General features: G+C 28.8%; 2 protein-coding genes across 2 annotated transcripts in view; one reads left to right on the forward strand and one right to left on the reverse strand.

Moving 5' to 3' along the window:
* Positions 1-20,570, forward strand: part of LOC126743385 (succinate dehydrogenase [ubiquinone] flavoprotein subunit, mitochondrial-like) — an 87,040-nt gene that overhangs the window by 42,805 nt on the left and 23,665 nt on the right. The window lies entirely within an intron of this gene.
* LOC126743383 (unconventional myosin-Va) overlaps positions 1-20,570 on the reverse strand; it is a 55,272-nt gene that overhangs the window by 33,491 nt on the left and 1,211 nt on the right. Inside the window, exons 2-8 of the mRNA XM_050450440.1 lie at positions 7,058-7,300; positions 6,912-6,999; positions 6,584-6,837; positions 5,149-5,368; positions 4,853-5,091; positions 4,534-4,798; positions 4,253-4,476 (exon numbers count right to left, since the gene is read on the reverse strand). Coding sequence (XP_050306397.1) covers positions 4,253-4,476; positions 4,534-4,798; positions 4,853-5,091; positions 5,149-5,368; positions 6,584-6,837; positions 6,912-6,999; positions 7,058-7,300 — 1,533 coding nt within the window. The remainder of the gene's footprint in view (positions 1-4,252; positions 4,477-4,533; positions 4,799-4,852; positions 5,092-5,148; positions 5,369-6,583; positions 6,838-6,911; positions 7,000-7,057; positions 7,301-20,570) is intronic.

The following is a 20,570-nucleotide window of genomic DNA, read 5'->3' on the forward strand; positions in this document are numbered from 1 at the left end:
ATCAAGATAAATATGAGTAATCAATTTTTAAAAGTATTTAATAGGAGGAAATTTGAAAGGAAAATACCACAATCTCAGACTTAAATCAGAAATAAAAAATTAAATATTATTTTTATTAAACGATTGATATTAAAACGGCCCTGAGGCAGTTAGAGTCCGAGGTCAAAAAAATTCTGGACGCAAGATGTTTCACCCTTTATAGTTCCGGAATAAAAAATGCCAATTCTCGTTGCAAAACCGTTTGACCTTAAAGTCACCTTGAAGGTACTTCGATGCCAAGGTTAAATACATATCTGGTTGTTAAATTTTCCGTTCTTTCCGATTTCGAAATAAAAAATTGGGGGCTATTTAAAAAACAAAAGTTGACCTTGGGGTCAAGAGCAAGGTTACCACTGAATTTTTACGTAAAAACTAAACAACTTTTTTCAGGAACGTTTTCTTGGAAAATGCCTAGGAAGTTACAGGAGGTACTGTTACTTTTGTTACACCCTGTATATCACTAATTCTTCTCAACAGGTAAAGGAACTTACTAACGTTCTCAGACAGTTGAAATAAATTCTTTATTTTGCCTGCCAGTTGTAGTAGTTCTATCAGTCTTATAGGAACTTAACTTATCAGATAATTGTCCTATGCCCTAAATTCTTCATTAAATTATAAGTCATATTTTAATTATTTCAGGCAATTACTATAAAGCCTTACGTTTTCCATGCAGTTTAAGTGCCTTCCTAATTTTTTTCAGGCATTTGCAAGAATTTGACTAGAGCTGAAAGGTGGTTGACGTACTTGTCAAATTAAATCAGGAAGTTAAAATAGTTATTCTACAGAGTCATGTCCGTTATTTTCCACGCAATTTTTCTTCTTTGCGGGTATTTGATTATTCTCATCATCTTTTCTACCTGGTTCAACTGCCTGGACGTTTCATTTGACCTTTTAGATTAATAAACTAATTTAGTATTTTTTTCAGGCAGTTTATATCTTTTTTTTTATTTAATTGCCTGGAAAATATATGAAATTACTTCAATTGCATGAAACAAAAATCCAGGCAGTTGAACTAGTTTTCAGCGTTTTCAGGCAGCTCAGTTGACGAGTACCTCTGACTATTCAAAGAATTTACAATAACTCCTTTATTTCCCCTGATCTATGATACAATAATTCTCATAAGAGCTTGACTTTCCAGACTGTTTTTAAGCAATTTTTCAATTCAAATTTTGAAAAATCAATAAATTTTCTCAACAGTTAAAGGATTTACTAACGCTCCTAAAAAGCTAAATTAAATTCTTAATTTTTCCAGGCAATTAAAACTAGAGTCTGCGTTTTCTTTGATTAGTTTATTTTTGTCAGATAGAAAATACACTGTCATATCAGGAGTATCCTAAGGTAATATACTTGACGCACTTCTATACATCATATATACTTTGAATATTATAAGTTGCTTAAAATATTGGAAATATCACAACTATTAAGACTATACTCAAATGTATACCTTATTTAGGCATAGTTTAGCTGCAATTGAACAAATTAATAATGACTTAAGGGTATTATTGGAAATTTGGGGAAATCGGTTACTAAAAAAAATCCTAGAAGATCCCATTGTCTAGTTTAGATCCTACTAGACCTAAACTAGACAATGATATTCTCATATCTAAGGAAAATACGAATTTTGTTGTGTTTGGACCTTGTTCGTTTATATCCATGTATATGGCGGTCGAATAAGCAGAGTATATTGGGAAGTCCTATTTATTTTTATGCATCAAATTAATTTTATTACGAACCCCTATATATTTTTTAAGGATTTTTTAATTTTTGAAGAACGGTGGTTCAATAAGGAGCAACAATTTGAATATGTCACAAACCTTTACTAATTTTTTAGGGATTTTTTTTAATTCTTGGAGAACGGCAGTCGAATAAGCAGCAACAAATCGATTTGTCTACAAACTACTTATTTTTAATTATTGCGGTCCAACAAATTCTGTTTTATTTTGGGAGTACGACGGTCGAATAAACAGCAATAATTCGATTACATTACGGACTCATGTCTTATAAACGTGAATTTATCTTTACTCTGTTAACAATTGATAATATTAAAAGACTTGATTTTTGTTTGTGGGTTGATCAGAAGTACTTAAGTGCAAAACATAAAAATAAAATGTTTGTCATAATATATTTTTTTCGATAGAGCTACCTCTACGGGTAATGTTGTGGTTAGTTCTCAAAATATGCATTACTGGGCATCTCATTAGAAAATATCCATTGTTCAGACAGTGCTCCAAGAAAGTAAATGTTTGGGGCACAATTACGTACAACGGAATAATAATGAGACCCCACTTCTTTAATGAAAATATGGGTCAGTATAGATACTTGCAAATGCGACATATATTTTTTTTGATTGTCTTGAATATATGGACTCAGTTAAAAACCTAGGTTTAATAATAGATTGTAAAATAAAATTTTACGAATATATATTAGTCGTTGTATAAAAAAAGCATATTCAATGTTAAAATTTGATTTGTTCATGTATATATTATCTAACGCAAGAAATTAAGGCTATGACTTTATTATTTTTTAAAATTGCCGATCAGGTATCTGGTTCTTTTTTGAATAATCTGGATACAAAAAGGGTTCAAAAAGTGCTAAACTGTTGTCTGATACTTATATTTGTTATAAAGCGTAGACAAATAATATCTCACCAACTGCCCAAATTAAAATTGCTTAATATGGTAAGGCAGATTTGCTATTTAACGATATTTTTTTTAAATTATTATATTATTGCCCTTTTAGGCATTGTACAAATATTTTCAACCTTTACTGCTATTTAAAATAAGGTAATATAAGAGTTTTAGGCACTATAAGAATATCTATAACATTAAATATTAAATCTAAGAGTATATGGTTACTTGCATTAAATTTTATTTTTCATGAATATTCACAGATATCGAAGGTTCAAAAATAGTAATTCACCACAGATTATACTTTGTTAATTCATAGTTATTGATTAAAAATCAAGGTAATGAAAGCTTAAAAATGTACAAAAGTCGACATTTTCAGCCGATTGTCATGATCTCAAAATAAACAATTAGAGAATATAAATATAATAAAAAAACAGTATCTTTTGTCAAATGATAAAGGCAGAAACAGACCGACCAAGGCAAAAGGACTAATAACAAAAAGAATAAGAACACAGGGAGAAGATCTTAACTCAACGATTCTCATAACAGAAAACCTCATTAAGAAAACACTTGCACAATTGGGCATTAACATATTAAACCTCTTTTGCTTATTCAATACTCTGAATTTATTAGAAGCATCAATAAAAAAGTTAGTTTTCATAGAAATTGTTTTTTATTAAATTCCATACCTAACAAATCACTCCTCATCAAACTTAAACACATGCTGATTAAACTGTTTACGTAATTTATATAAAGTATGAAAAATAAGAGATTCCCATTATGAGACTTTATTTCACAACCTATAATTTAAGGAAAATTTCTCGGAAAAAAATGAACTATTTAGAAATAAAAGAAAAACAAGAGGAAGAGAAAAAAGACGAAGAAAAATAAGAACTTCGCATAGCAACTTTAAAAGAATGGATGGACACTAAGTCATCTAATATAGTCCAGGTAGGAGTTATCAAAATTAAAACAATAATCATGGGCAATCTATAATATAGACAACTAACGTGAAGAAGAAAAAGAAGTAGTACCGTTAAATATATAAAAAGCATTGGTATGCAATTGTCTTCGTTCAGCAAATATACTAACAAAGTTCTATCAATATTCCAATAGTCCAAGACTTCAACAAGACTCCAAGAGGAAATCTTTTTGAATGCATCTTGAATATTGTAATTCATTAACTGACATTTTTGAGCGTTATTTAGGAGCTACTAGAAACACATTTCTACATAGAGTAAGTAGTTGCTGGGAATAGATATTATCGTGAGTATGTAATTCTGTGCTAAGGACTTGGGTAGTTAAGACAGTTTTGGTTGGAAAATTTTTATTGAGAAATATAGACACAGATTAGGCAATAGTTGTAATAAACATATTAAAACACCTAGCAAGTGTGTAATAGAGGGAGAGAAAAAAATACTTGATGAGGTACTGAAACCAGAAAGAACAGCCTGATGACTACTGTTAAGACAAATGTCAAGAAAAAGAAGACCAATAGGAATTTTTATCTAACGATGATTACATGACAGATAGTTCTATTATTAATAAAAACTTTCTCAAAATGTAAGAAATCATCACTCTCTTACCCGACATTCTTCATCAAGCAAATCCAAAATGCCTAGCTTCGTCTCGATCAAATCAATACAGGGTTGATTATCATAAAAGTCGATCATTTTCCATTCAATTCCCTCTTTAATGTACTCCTCCTGCTCCAATTTGAACACGTGCTGATTAAATTGCTGCTGTAACTTCTCGTTAGCATAGTTTATACAAAATTGCTCGAATGAGTTTGTTTCAAAGGTCTCGAATCCTGTAATTAAAAATTATTACATCCAATTATAGAAATCTACGATAAGAGTTCTCTGACCATATATGTCTAGTACCCCAATAAACTTATGCTTAGGCACATTAGACTCTAGGGCCTTATTAATCACTAGGACAATCCAGTTGAAAAGCTCTGCATAGATATATTTTGCTAAAGCGTCTCTACAAGAGGCTGCTTCTTCTGCGGTCATCGGTTTCAAGTAAATGTCCCTCATAGAGACAATTTTTCTTGTAACCAGCCATTGCTTCAGTTCCTCTTGGTTTAGTTCCAGAATATCCGAGAGAATGTTTAAATGACGATCATTTTTCTACCAAATAAAAAAAAATTACTGACTGAATTGCTAGAAAGAACACTTTCTTACTGATATAGTACACCCTTCTTGATCCTGTTCATTTTCAACCTTAATCAGGCACTGCTTGAACTGTATATTACCCAAGTGCAACACCCCTGCTAAAATTTTAAACATATTTTCCCTGTCTCCCTCTGAGAACCCTAAAGTTTTCAGAGCATTTTCAGTCTCCTCGAATTCTACCAAATCGTTTATGCCTTGCACCAAAGGACTCGCGCCCTGGTTGAGATAATGGAACTTATCCTGGTGATCTACAAATATTATCGTCACCTATTGGAGTAAAGTTTAATGTATATGCAATAACTTACCCAAATGTAAATGCTTTAACCGATCCCTTGCCGCACAAAGTTGATAAAAAATATGGTAGTTTCTCTCGTCGGGTGCCTGGAACACCACCCTGGATTTTTCCAGTAAATAGGTGCGCATAGAGGCGCCGCTTATGTTGAATTGTTTATTGAGCTGCAGTTCGATGAATTTACCGAATCTTGAGCTGTTGTCGTTGCGGGTGGTTTTGGCGTTTCCGATAGCCTAAAAAGAAACGTTACTTTATTGTTTAAACAGACCATGTTTGTCCAAATTGCTAGATATTAATTTATGCCAAGGTTTTCGGATAATAACTGAAAATTTTATGACAAGCAGAAAGTATCAGATACTTGGAGGACATTTGCAGAAAATGAGTGAACATGTTCAGCAGGAAACTGATGGAAATATCTAAAGATTGGTTAAAATATTTTTGATAATAAATGGACATTTCCAGATAATATGAAGCAGAAAATTTCAGATAGTAAGAGAAAATATTCGAATAGTAACTGGATTCTAAGTTCTAGTGAATAATTGAACATTTCCTGGTCAGCACAAAAGTCTATAAATTTCAAAAAAAAATACGTGGACATATTACAGATATTAATTAAAATTATTCAGAAAGTAACTGTTGAGAATATAATATGGGTAGTAAGTGAACATTTTCAAATAGTGAATAAAAATTTCCAGGTAATAACTGGAAGTAGATAACCCCTCAGACTTTAACTAAAACATGGAAGTATTCAGAAATGTTTAGAGGCTGAAAGATCTAATATCTATATCTATAAAAAATTAAGGAAAATTTTCACATAAAACCTTTAAAAAAACTGAAATTCTAAGGAGAAATATGCAGATAAGTGGTGAACACTTCCAACGAATAAATATAAATATATTGAAGTTTTTTTTCTTTCGAATAGAAACAAATTTAATATTTGCTCAAAAAGAAATTGAGCAAATGTAAGTAAACGCTACTGGTCAAGCTGGTTGCCTATAAAGCATGCGATGCAAGGTAGACAACTTACCCAACAACTACTAATATGAGACAGAGTCCTATAGATTTTTACATAAAAAATAATAATTCATTGAAAAAAACCTTAAATACTAAGAAGAAATGTTCAGATAAGTAGTTCTAGGAGGTCAATGGAAATATCCAGATAAATTTAACCTTGAATTAAAAATAATACTCAAAAGTTTTTTTTGAATAGAAGCAAATTTAATATTTACTCATTAAAAAATTTAGAAAATTATGCAAATGTAAGTAATCGACACTGGTCAAGCTGGTTGTCTATAAGGCTCGCGATGTAAGGTAGGCAACCTCCCCAACAAGCACGTATTATTCATCTTAATACTGGTTAAAGAATATTTATTTAAATGACCTGGTATAGAGAAATGCCTTTTTGCCTCTATATTCTTTCATATTAGAGCGTAAAAACCTGTATTTACCTCCATAATAGGGCTGCTAGCCAAAACCTTCCTCTCCACCTGAGTCTCGGTGGCATTTCCGCCAACGGTAGCAAAATATCTCATAGCATATTTAGCTGAAACAGTCTTTCCTGCTCCACTTTCTCCAGAAACTATTATACTTTGGTCTCTCTGTTCTCTCTCCAATTTTGTGTAGGCCTCCTCCGCCACCGCGAATATGTGAGGGTCCAAATCCCCCATCGCTTGGCCTCTGTAGGCCTGGATTGTATCCGTATCTATTAATTTAATTAATTAACATTTGAAAAAATAGCATTAATTTAGTGTGATAATTGATATAAGGGTGACTCACCATAGATAGGAAGTTCATCATATGGATTGATTGCCACCAACACAATGCCGCAATAAGTGTAGATATCTTTTCTCTCGCAAAATCGCACCTACGCAACACAATCGACCATAAAAAATTATCAAATTGTTTATTAAATAAATATTTACTTGTAAATTATAAAGTACTCCTGGTTCATGCAAGTACGATAAGGAAGTCAGATCGTTTTCCCCAATAAGGATATCGGGATTTTTCAGGAACGGCAGGTCGGTTTCCTTTTTGACTTGTATCGTTTTCGATGCCTGGTCGTCGTCTGTACGGACTTCCAGGGTGGTTTTGCCGGATTTGAAGTCTTCCAGTAAGACGGCGCCTTCCCACACTTTTTCTGGATGCGGAATCCATACTCTGGCACCCTAAAATAAGGAAAAATGCAATTCAGAACAAAATATTTCGTTTCTACACCTTCATTTCAGGAAACTTGAAGGCTGGTAAGTTCAAGACTAAAAACTCGAGATATTACGTTTAGAAATATCAATTAAAACCTGGTATTTCGATACTTCTTTTAACTGGTCCGCCAAGCAGAAAATTAGATGTTGATATGCGTCGTTAATTTTATGTTTCTCATAGCTAAAAAAATTGTTACATGTGAGAATATTTATTACAAATACGCAATCTATTAAATATTTTTTTTAGAATTTCGAAATTATTCAGTAAGTTTAGTAGCTTTTTTACATTATATGACAATAGCGCTGGGTGGAATCATAATAATTGCAAAGGACATATGAGTCTACAGGTGAACTTTGCAAAAGAAGTAAACGAGAAACAAAATTACTCCAATGACTATGATGCTAAAGCTTCCAAAAACTCTGATGGGACCTTCAATATCTAGGTGATTATTCTTAATTTTTTTTAAAGGATTTCTATCAGTGTGTAGAAGAAGTAAAAGAAAATCCAATTCTGAAGAATATTCAAAACGATTAGCTCAAGACGGAAAATGGTGGTTTTGAAAATGAAATCTACCAACCCTTGTAATTGTACCACTGACGCGACGTCTAGATGATTATTTTTGAATTACCTTTAAGAAATTGAAAGATTTTTGTATGAACAACTCTGAACATTTGGATTCTGAATGGATTTGAAAAAAATTACTGAAAAATGATTTTAAATAAAGTTAAAGATACTGAAAATGAAGTTAACGCTTTTAAAGGCTAAATCTACGAAGCTCTGATTGCACTTATAATTTTCAGGTAATTATCTTTGTCTTCCTGGAAGAAATTAATGTTTTCTCCTGAAACTCCCTGGCAAAAATAAAATAAAATTTATTGAACAGAAATTTAACTATTAAATGGGCTTTTCTCCACTCTCTGGAATAAATAAAGAAACTTCGATGAACAAATCTGGAAAATCTTATAAGTGGATACGAACAATTTCCTGAAGAAGTAAAATATTTTTTTTTAGCTTTCTGAAAGTACTGTTAAGTAAAATTACTTTAATGATTTGATATTTTACCGAATTAACGAGTCTGTAAAAAAAAATTAAAAGCCTTATGTAGAGCATGATAAAAGAATATTAAAAAAATGCACAATTTTATTTTTATGAATATTTAGTTTTTGAAAAAATTAATTTAGTGTATTATTGGTATTTTATATGTATTTAATTAACGTTTAAATAAATTTCTTTTTGGTATCAGCTTTTTTTTAGAGTTATTTAGTTTTAAAACTTTATGTACAGTAATGGCCAAAAGTAGATAGACAAATGGTTTTTTAAAAAAATTAAAGGAAATAAAAATTCTATAATAAAGATATTTAAGTATATTATGGGCAATGTAAACATGTATAAAAATAATAAAACATTCTTTAGAAACAATCACCTAATTTGGTAAATAATAAGAAATAACTAAATATACGCTGGACAAAAGTAGATAGACAAATTTAAAAAATATCCAATACTCTTTTTTTTTTGAAATATTTTTTTTAAATTTCAAACTAAACCATCTACAATATTAGTATTTTGTCAAATACCCAGCCTGACATCTACGTGGCATTGATTCAATAAGATTGTCTATGAGTTTAAAACCAATATTTTTCCATTTCTGTTGCAACCGTTCGAATAATTCACCTTTATTTGAATAGTTTGTATCCCTAATATCACGATCTACAATTTCCCATAAATTTTCGATGGGATTAAGATCGCGTGACTGGGATGGCCATTTTAAAACTGGTATTTTTTCTTCTTCGAAAAATTGCTTCATAATTTTGGAGGAATGCTTCGGGTCATTATCTTACTGGAATTGGAATCTCAATGGTAAATTGTATTCGACATAGGGCAACATAACATCTCTGAGAATATCCCTGTACATAAACCTGTCTATTATGCCCTCTATGTGATGTAACGGGCCCATTCCATAACCTGAGAAGCAACCCCAAACCATCACTGATCCACCTCCATGCTTAACTGTGGGTTTTGTGTACTTGGGATTCAAAAGCTGGCCAGAAGGACGTCTAACATATTGAATTCCATTGGAATTAAACAAATTAAACATCGATTCGTCGCTCCAGCAAACACGTTTCCATTCATGCTTTGTCCAGTGTATATGCTGACGGGCAAATTCTAATCGGGCTAAGCGATTCTTTTATGAAAGCAATGGTTTTTTTGCTGGCCTACGTGCAAATAGAGTCTCTTCTACCAACCTTCGTCTTACAGTCCTTGAAGACACATTACAAATCCCTAGAGCCTGTAATTCTATCTGAATTTGACGAGAAGTCATGAAAGGGTTATTTTGGCTAATTTGTTTTAATTTGCGTACAGCTCTAATGTCCATTTTTTTTGGTCGACCAGATTTATTTTTTGGCTCTAATGATCCTGTTCTTTCATATCTTTTGATAATTGCCCAAACAGATTTTCTTTTAACATCAAATCTACGAGCAATATCAATTTAACGATCACCCGCGCGATATGCATTAAAAATGCGTCGTCTTAAATCAAGAGAGAATCTAATTCCGCGTGGCATGTTGCACCTTGGGTTAAAGAGAAGCAATAGTATATTAATTTTATTTTATAAATATCTAGACACGAAAATAATTCCAAAATTGTTTTTGTCTATCTACTTTTGACCAGCTATATTTATATTATTGCTTTATCTGATAGCAAGCAAAATATTTAACTGAAATTTATTGGTATCTTTTTATAGACCGCCTTACAAATAACAATAATTTAAAATCTAGGGGACCTGTGTGTAAATCTTTAAACAATTATATGAAAATAATACTTTGTCTATCTACTTTTGGCCACTACTGTATATTGTAAGACATTTTAATTTCCACTATAATTTTTCAAAAGACACAACATAAGCAAAAAATTCAGTACTTTTTGAATATGAATTTTTGCTGTAAATCTGCAAAAAAAAAATAAAAAAAAGAAACATTTTAATAAAAAAACAACAAAGTGCTTTATAGTTAAATTAAATAAAGGAAAAATAATAAATTGATCCAATACGCATCTCGGTTTTACATAAAAAAAAATAAATATATTTTAAAATATATATAAAAACATTATCTTACCAATTCTTATCAGAATGCATGTATTTGAACAAAAATTAAAATTAATTATTATTAAGGATTTAAAAGCTATTAAGAAAATGCAAATTTTTAGTTATTTTATTCTTATTTATAAATATTTATTTTTCTTGACTTTATTAATTAAATAGAAATTAAACAGACTTACCAAAAAATAATTAAAAGTTAAAGTATGCTATGGTTATTTTTATTTTATTTATAAATATGTAGTCTTATATGATTTTTTTACTCATTTTAACAAGCATTTAAGATTTAAAAAAATTTAACGTATTTACAAACAAATATTAAAAATAAAGAAAAAATTTGATTTCCCATTTTTCAGGTATTTTATACGTATTAAGTTGACGTTTAAACATGTTTTGAATATTTTAAGTAAAACTTTTAATTAATATTTTTTTTTTCTTTAATTTCGAATTTTCCTAAAATTTCACTATCTTGTTTTTTTAATAATTTGTTTTTTTAATAAATACAAAAAATAATTTAAACTTAAACTTTTTAAGAGCTTCTGAGATATATAAATAAATTTGTAAATTAAAAATAAAAAAAATAAAAAATAAATGAATTTGTAAACTCTTTACTGATTTTAATAATAAAAAGAATACAAAAAACTATTCTTCATATACTTTTAGTCCCAATATGTTTCTTTAGTTTTTTTCGTAGTTTTGGGTGTCGTGGAAATTTTGACAATTTAATTTAAAAATAAAAATTAAAAAAAAAAGATAAAAAAATACATTTTAATTTTTATCAGTTTTACTACAAATTTTAAAAGAAAGTTGCTCTATGATTTTTAAGTATGATATATACTAAAAATCCTTTTTTTTTAAATTTAAAATTGCAAAAAAAATTTAAAATAGTAAAATTGACTTAAAATTTGATATAAGTCAAAATAAAAAGAAATTAAATAATAATAATGTTTTTTTATCAGAATAGCGACATACAAAAGCAAATAACTTATTTACAAAATTTATTGGCAAAAAAAATAAAAATGAGAACAATGTGAATAAATAAATTCCAAATATAATACTTAAAAGATGCAAAATAAACATATACATATAAATACTGAAAAAAATATAGAAGACATAGTATAAATAAAATAAATATAGAGAAATATAGTAGAGAGTAACAGTAGTGTAGTTCTATATTAAAATATAGTATAAATAAATATGAACTGTATTTAGAGCTATATATTTGTTTAAGACCTCTCAATCTAAAACAAATAATGTTTACGTTATTCAAATTTTTTATAATATTTGCTTGTAAGTAGAAATTGTAAACAATTTTTTTTTTTGGAATTTCTAAACAGATTTGGTTTGAATGGAGGAAATTTTAAAATTTTAGTTTTTGATATTTTTGCAAAATTGCAAAAAAATTGGTAAATTTTAATTTATGACATTAAATTTGGTATAAGTAAAAATAATACTAATGCTTATCTAGCCTAATAGGCACATACAAAAGCAAATACATAATTTACAATAATTTAATAAGAAAAAATAAAAAACAATGTAAATAACAAAATATTCAAGAAAATGTTAAATAAATTAAAAATACAAAAACTAAATAAAGTGAAAGCAGTAAAAGAAAAAACCTAAAAAAACCTGACTGAAAAAAACTGATTAACTCTCAAAACTGGATTTAAGACATAAATTCCTTAACATATTTTTGGGATATTAGGTTTATACCACTTTACAACTCTGACGTCACCGGCAACAAAAACAAAATAAATCATGATTACCCTTATTAACAATTGAAAATGGAATTATTTTTAATGAAAATGACTCACATACTTAGACATCTAATCACGTTAATCTCTACATAAATATATAATTTTTTTCAAATGTAAATAATTATTTTTCATGACAAATTGGTTAAAATTGTGATTTTTTCTGTGTTACGAAACCCTCTTTAGGTCCAGTTGTTTTTTTTTTAAATTATAAAAAGTAATTATATAAACGTTGCACGTTTTAAATGGTACCCAAATGAACCAGTTTCAACAGCGGTTAAAGTTCATACCCATAATGCGGGTTAAAAACGTCGTTACACATTTCCTTCGGTCATTTATTTGCCTTTTAATGCCTCCGTAATTATTCAGGTTGCGTTTTTCGTATAAACGGATGCGTTTTGTATTTTATTTATTTAAATATACCGGCAAACTTTCTTGCCATCTCGTATACAAAGTGAGATAATTTAAATCGCGTTTACCATGACCTTGTGACGATTAAATTGAAAAGTAGGTGTATTGATGGTTTCAAATGCCATAAAAATGCGATACGGAAATCGTAATTTTGTAACATAAATCGGTAATCGATTATATAGGGTGTTTCAAGCGGAAATACATGCATTTGTTATTTTTATTTGTTTTAACTGTAATATATAATACTGTAATATCTTAAGAATATTCTTTTAAATCGAAAGTATTTATGCAAAAAATGTATTAATTAAAATTCACCCGTTACTTTAAAATAAAGATCTTATTAAGAGTTAAATAGCTTTAACCTTCTTTATTTGGCAAACCATTTGTCAAATACCCTATATGTTGAAGATGGTTCTTAAAATAGACAAATGTTTGGCATTTATTTTAGGTCAAACCAACCTAATGAACTTTTCCTTTTGTGAGTTGTCTTAAAAGTAAACCAGTTCCCAAATAAAGCGTTGTACTTTCACTCTTCAAAAATATTCCTTGCATTTTATTATTTTAGTATTTTCGGTTTGTGAAAGGAACAAATACGACAACCATTATATGACCAAAGATATATCGAGAGAAAAGAAAAATTAATAGATAAATTTACGGGTAAACTTTGACACATAAACGGAATAGACGCAGAGAGAGTGATGATATGTGATCGAAAATAGGTTCCCAAAAGCTCACTTTAATTTACAAAAAATCATAAAGACTTTTACTAGTGTCTGTATTGAAATACTGAATTTAATATGCACCTTTTCAGAAGAAAATATTAGTATTGCTGTTGATTATTATTGCATAAAAAAAAAGATATTCAGATTCATCTGATGGATTGGAGTCTAGCATATATGATGAACATCGCAAAATTACCTATTTGATCTTTTTTAGAAATTCTGGCACATATATACCAAGACAATATTGTTGTATCCATAGAAACAGGAACACTACTGATCACAAACCTGAAAGTTTTTCTTCTCGCTTTGTATTACATGATTTTATTACAAATGTAGGTTTGATACTCCTTTCCTATAAAATTCCATGCTCCATTTTAATCCTGTATTTTTAACTTTTGTTACTTTGTTATTCCTGATTTAAGCCATTCTAGGAATATGACCTAGAAAATCTAATTATATTTAAAAATCTAGAGACATCGTTCACTTTTTGTTATCATAATTAATTCTTTATTTATTGGTAGATCTTATGTATTATTGATGCTAGAATTCAAAGCTTTTCTTGTCACATTTTAAGGGTCAAATCCTAAATTTCTCATATTTAGAAAGTTTTTCTCCTGATATATCCTTCACCTCTTCTTTTTCTTTATCTTCCTCCTTTTTCACTTCTGGATTCATTTTTGGTTTAATATATGATATAATGCAAATATCCAAAAATTAGAAAAGAATAGAAATAGAATGATGTTCTTGGAGCATAATCAGATACGTTATGAAAGAAAAACTCTATTTCCAGACAATACAAATAGTATTTAGGAAATGAAACGATTATATACAAAAAGGTGGAAAAATCGAATTCTCATTTATATATCCCTATCTCAATCTAAAAATTGGAAGAGGATAGGAATAAAATTATGTTTTTCGGGTTTGATTACATACATTAAAGGAAAAAAACACTATTTCCAGGAGATCCAAACACTACTTAGGAAATGAAACGATGATATAGAAAAAGGTGGAGAAATCGAATTCTCATTTATATATCCCGATCTCAATCTGAAAATTAGAAGAGAATGGGAATAAAATGATATTTTTCCGGTATAATTAGACACACTATAGGAGAAGAACATTATTTCAAGCCGATTCAAACACTACTTAGAAAAAGAAACCATGATATAAAATGCAGCTAGAGTTCTATTTCTAAAGAGTTCCATGCTGCCTCTGATATCCTGTGTTTTTTTAGTATTTTAAGAAAATCTCTCTCCCTTAGGAATAATTGCTTTTTTTATCTGTTGCTATGAATCTCATATATTATTTACTGGTCCAAAAGTATAATGACTATTTTCTTATTGTCCATCTTTTCTTATATTATAAATTATTCTCAATATTTTTTTTCCTTGTTTCTTTTCTACCAGTTCTTCTTCAGTCAGTTTTTTTAATTCCTCTAAAAGTTCACAAGGGGCCTTTTGGGATTACCCACTAACAGAACCAAAGCCAGATAAAACATTAAATTTAAGTTTTAATCTTCATATGTTCTTTTCAACTTAAAAACATAAAGTCATCCATTTTACCTCTAGAAATGGACACTCCAAGTCTCTATAAATAAATAGCTAATGTTATATTTTATTATAAAAAAACTAATTAACCATGAATGGTATACATTACACTTCTCTCCAAGTCTACTTAAAATATGGCGTGATCGTAGGAGGTTTTCGTAAATTGCTTCTAGTTCTCACGCTACATTCTCGACTTCGTGTAAATGTTGTTATTGTTGATGGTTATAGAACGTAATTACCACGTTCTCTACTATTACTTTCTATTTAAGGTACTATATACAATCGCTTTTTTTTTAAGAAAAAAAATCGAGACAATAAATATTGTATTTTAATATATGTATGTATAATTTTGTTTAAATTTTATAAATATGATAAATATAATGATGCTGTCTTAATTTAAATAGGTGAATATGAGAAAAAATTGATTTAATTTTAGTTATTTTGGGGTTTTTAGGGTATTTATTTACAAAATAAGAAGTGATTGATGATAGTTTACCCTACACTCTGCAACTGACTTACGAACACCAACATTACAGTTTTCAAAAATTAAAAGGACTTTTGTTCATCGCCCTTTAAAAAAATTCATAGTTAAAACTTTTTACACAAAATTTAAAAAAATGTGGTTGCCTATATCCTGATAATGGTTGCTAATACACCGAAATTTCGCATTTTATAATTACAATGTGTTATGAGTGATTAACCCAATGACCAGTGCGGGGACGTATGATGTAAAATTTGTTTATATATTATATATTGTTTATTTAATTAAAAAATATTTATACAAGAGGTATGACTGGAATATTAAACACACACACACACACACACACACTTGTTTCAATTTAAACATTATTCTGTTCATGGTTGTTATACATTTGCAAAAACCAAACGCAGTTTCATGTTGTATATAAATATTGACCGGATTAAAAGAAAATTACATAAATTGGGCCAAGATAGGGTTTTAAAGTTTAAAAAAATTATAAAAATATCTGAAGAAAAAAAGACTTGAGTTTTCTGGGTTTAGGAAGAGCGTATTAAAAATATATAGAAGAAAAAGGACAAATCACAAACAATAAAATTTTACAAAATTAGTTGTTTGTGGTTGGTGAATTTTTAGAATGAGATAAACCTACATAGGATTAAAATTGTTGAATTAAAATCCGAAATAAAAAAAGTATGAAAAAATTTTAAGAACATGAAGATAAATAAGGACTAATTTAAAAATGATACCTTTGAATGTCGTACCTTGGCCATTTTAAGAAATTAAAACAATTTAATTAGAATCTATACTTATTATAAAAATACAAAAATATTATATTTAAAAAAAATAATTAAAAAATTAAAAAACAAATGTAGCATCGATTAGAGTAATTTTCTATTTTATTCCAGTCATTTGAAGGTATTTTTAGTTGCTTCCAGGCGGTATTTAAATCTAAAACCATTTTCTTAGTTCTCTTTACTCATTTTACTACATTTCTTTTAATCAACTTTGGTTCTTTTTGTAATTAAAAAAAAATTGATATTTTTTCAATTTTTTTCCAGGCATTAGATTTTCTACAGGTAATTCAGGACAATTTTAAAAAAGAGCTTATTCGCTATAACAATATAGATTTAGAACTTACCAGAACATTACAAAAAACATATACGTTCACCAAATAAACCAAAAAATTACCCGTTATCGGGAAAAAAAAAACAACAATAAATAAAAGAATCAAAATTAAAAACATAGTACAATAAGGACATCTACGATTTAAAATATAAAATTTATACTAAGGACGATACAGATTTCTACATATTAAAAGAAGGTACTCTAAGGAACTATTGTATATTAACGTTGCGTTAAAGAAAATATTTTAAATTTTGACTAATACAAATATTATAAGATAAGATGAAAGAGTTAGAAACAATAAAGGTAAAAGTTATTTTCTAGGGCTAATTGAATCAAAAAAGCGTAAACTGTCAAACTTAGTTTGCTCATTAATGCATGTGCAGTCTGGGGAGTTTATGGCCCTATTTATTTCAAATGCTTCCAACAAGTCCAATTGTAACCCTTTCTCACAAACATGCAGAACCTCAGTGTTAGGTCCCGGATCAAAACTATGCCCAGACTCTAATATGTGGTTCGCAAAAGGAGAATTGGTATTGTTAATAAAAGTATTTTTATTTCGCGTGATAAGTCTTAAATGTTCGTTGACTCTGACTTCAATTTTCCTTCCGCTTTGGCCGACATAACAGATATCACATAATGGGTGGGAACAAGTTAACTTGTAAACTCCAGATCGGTGTGTTATCGGTATTTTATCTTTAGTGTTTACTAAATGTTTTGCCAAGTTGTTTTTGGTTTTGAAACAAATATTAGGTTTAGTGACAAATTCATTGGACTTAAAACATTGTGCGACAGTAGAAGAGACGTTGCCAAAGTAAGTAATAGATCGATAAGATCTGAGGGTGTTGGGTTTACTGAGTAATGGTTTATTAAGTTTTTTGAAAAAATGTTTGTTGTATAGCTTCTTAATAACATTTATAGGATATCCATTGTTTCGAGCGATTTGTAAAATTATATTATATTCTTTTTTGAAATTAATATCGTTTAGTGGAATATTGAACAATCTATGAAAAAAACAATTAAAAGCGGCAAATTTTTGGCTAAAGGGATGATTAGAGGTAAAGGGTATTACTGTATCTGTGGCTGTAGGTTTACGATATATTTGAAATTCAAAATGGTTATTGTGATAAGTGATTAAAAGGTCTAAAAATGGCAAACTTGATTCTTTCTCTAACTCGTAGGTAAACTGTATGTTGGGATGAACAGAATTAATGAAATCAACAAAGTTTTCTAGGTCGTCTTTGGTTCCATTAAAAATAGTAAAAATGTCGTCTACGTAGCGAACCCATGTTTTTATATGTTTTTTAAATAAATGGTGTTCCGAAATTTGTTGTTCTAGTTTATACATAAACAGTTCGGCTAAAAAAGGTGACAAATTAGAGCCCATTGTTAATCCAGTTTTTTGTTCGAAAAAATTATTGTCAAATTGAAAAAAGTTTTGAAGAAGCACACAATTGACTAGAGAACACAAATCCAAAATGAAATGACTGGGTAAATTAGTGTTAGTATAAAGTAGTTCTCTGAGTATTGAAATGCAATCACTCGGAGGTATGCTCGGAAACAAGTTAGTAACATCAAAAGAGATAAGCCAGGATTGGGGTGGTATCCGGATAGGAAATAAATGTTCAGTTAATTCAAAAGAATTTTTTATAGAGAAAGGATTGTTGAAGTTTAACGTAGAAGGTAAAATATAAGATAATCAAGAAGAAAGTCTGGAAGCAGGAGAATTCATGTAGGCAACTACTGGACGAACAGGGTAGTTAGCTTTATGTATTTTCGGTAGGCAGTAAAGGAGAGGAGTGGAGGGATTCATGGAAGAGAGTCAATTGGCTTTGTTTAAGAGTAAACTTTAATAGGGCTATAAACTTGTACATGGGGTTGTTAGTTAGGTTGCAAAAATTATTGGAATTTAGGAATTGAGTAACCTTAGATAAATAATCTGGTTTGTTCATTATAACAAGACAGTTTCCCTTGTCGGCTTTTGTTAAAACTAAACTATCTTTGGCCATCTTATTTTTTAATTGTTTTAAAACTATGTTATTTTTCTTATTATAAAGATGATCAATGATTTATGATTAATTTTTCTTGGAGATAAAGACTTCCCCTATTTGTAATCTTTATATACGCATTCTCCTACAAAATATGGACTTCTATTCAACTATTAGATTTTCTGCTTTTCGGATGATTATTATAGTTATTTATGTAAAATGATCCTTTTAAAGTCTGTAAAATGATCCTTTTTCTATGAATGGAAAATTTGTCATAATTCACATGAATAAAAAAAGGGTATTTTACACACGTGTAATATACAAAATTTTTTCTACTACCGAAGAAAACATTAAAAAAAAATTACAAATACCAAATTACTTCAAGCATTAGTGCGTAAGAAAACGTCAAAAAAATTTTGGATAAATTATAAAATGAATGTCAAATAAACGTCAAATTACTTTTAACGCAGTAGTGCCTAAAAAGAATTTTTTTACGTACTAGTGCCTAAAAAAGTCAAACTTTATAAACCTTGGGAAGTGTGTAAAGTGAGTACGCAAGGTAGTAGAAAAAGCTTTTTTCAAAATTCTGAGCATTCTAAAGCCACATTTTTTCCAGATATTTGAAGTAAATTCTCATATTTGCTAAAATTTTGAGATAATTTTCAATTTTAATATAGGCATTTGTAGGCATTTTAATATAGTTGCATATGGCATTTAAAGTTAATTATTTCGGTATTTATTCAGGTTTCTTACTCAAACATTTCTTTTAGTAAATTTGGTTATTTTCGTGATTAAAAAACGTGTTATTTCCCAATTTTTTGCCAAAAAAAGGACAATATTGTAAAAATTTTCATTAAATGGATTTGAACAGGAGCTGTTAGAGTTTCGGGATTTCGGACGATTTTCAATTCTAGGCACTCTAAAAAAACTTTTAATTTCTTCCAGGTATTTGGAATTTATTTCTTATATCTTTGGGGTAATTTTTAATTTTATTCCGAGCATTTGTCATTTTTTTATTTGCTCTGAGTTCTCATTAAGACTTTTCTTTTAGTAAATTTAGTTATTTTGCAATTAAAAAGACTCATAATTCCCTCAGTTTTAGGGTCAGTAAAAGACGAGAGTGTTAACATTTTTAAACATTTTTAACATTTTTTATTGAAATTGGAAGGTTTGAATTTGAGATGGAAGGGTTAAAAATTTATGTGTTCGGATAATTTTTTTTTGTCTTTTGGGAATGCTAAGACCAATTTAAATTTTTTTGGTACCTGATGTTATTTTTTATATTTTCCAGATTTTTGCGGTAATTTTCAGTTGTATTTCATGCACTTAAAGTAATTTTATTTTCTTCGAGATATTTTATATCATTTGACAAATTTCCCACATTTTTCAGACACTTTTCAATTCTATTCCAGGAATTTGAGTCATTTTACGTTAGTATTTCACGGTATTTAAATTTGAAGCCATGTTCCTATTTAGACATTTCTTATAATAAGTTAAATTATTTTTGTAGTTAAAAATTTAATATTTCTTAAGTTTTTTTGTGAAAAAACAAACAAGAGTGTTAACATTTTCACTGAAATTAAGAGTTTGGATTTTAATAATTTATTTATTTATATGTTAAAATCGTAAGATATATATACTGTAAAAGAGGTGCGTCGTTGTACAATAAAACCTAATTCTAAAATACTATAATTACAAATAAAGCAAAAATAATAAAAAGAATGCATAGAAATAGAAATTATTCGACAAATCAAAGATTAGGTAAAAAGTAATTGCCAAAGTTCGCTAAACCAAACCAAACAGGTACAGTGAACTAAAAAGTAGGATAACATACAATAAAACCAATTTAAGACTGCACTATAAAAAATAAATTGAAATGGATGGTTAGAACTTTGGGGGTTTTTCAAAAACAATTATTCTTCAAATTTTTTTTTCTTCTAGATATTTTGGAATTCTTTGAGGTATTTGATGTATTTCTTATTTTCCCCAGATCTTTATTCCATGTAAATTTATTCTGGGCAGTCAAAGACATCTATAACCTATATAATACCAGGGATTTGTTCATGAACCGCCAACAACAGGAAGACATCAGACTGACATAGATTAATTTGATTCAA

This window comes from Anthonomus grandis, chromosome 12 (assembly GCF_022605725.1).
Source record: "Anthonomus grandis grandis chromosome 12, icAntGran1.3, whole genome shotgun sequence".
Classification (NCBI taxonomy): Eukaryota; Metazoa; Arthropoda; class Insecta; order Coleoptera; family Curculionidae; genus Anthonomus; species Anthonomus grandis.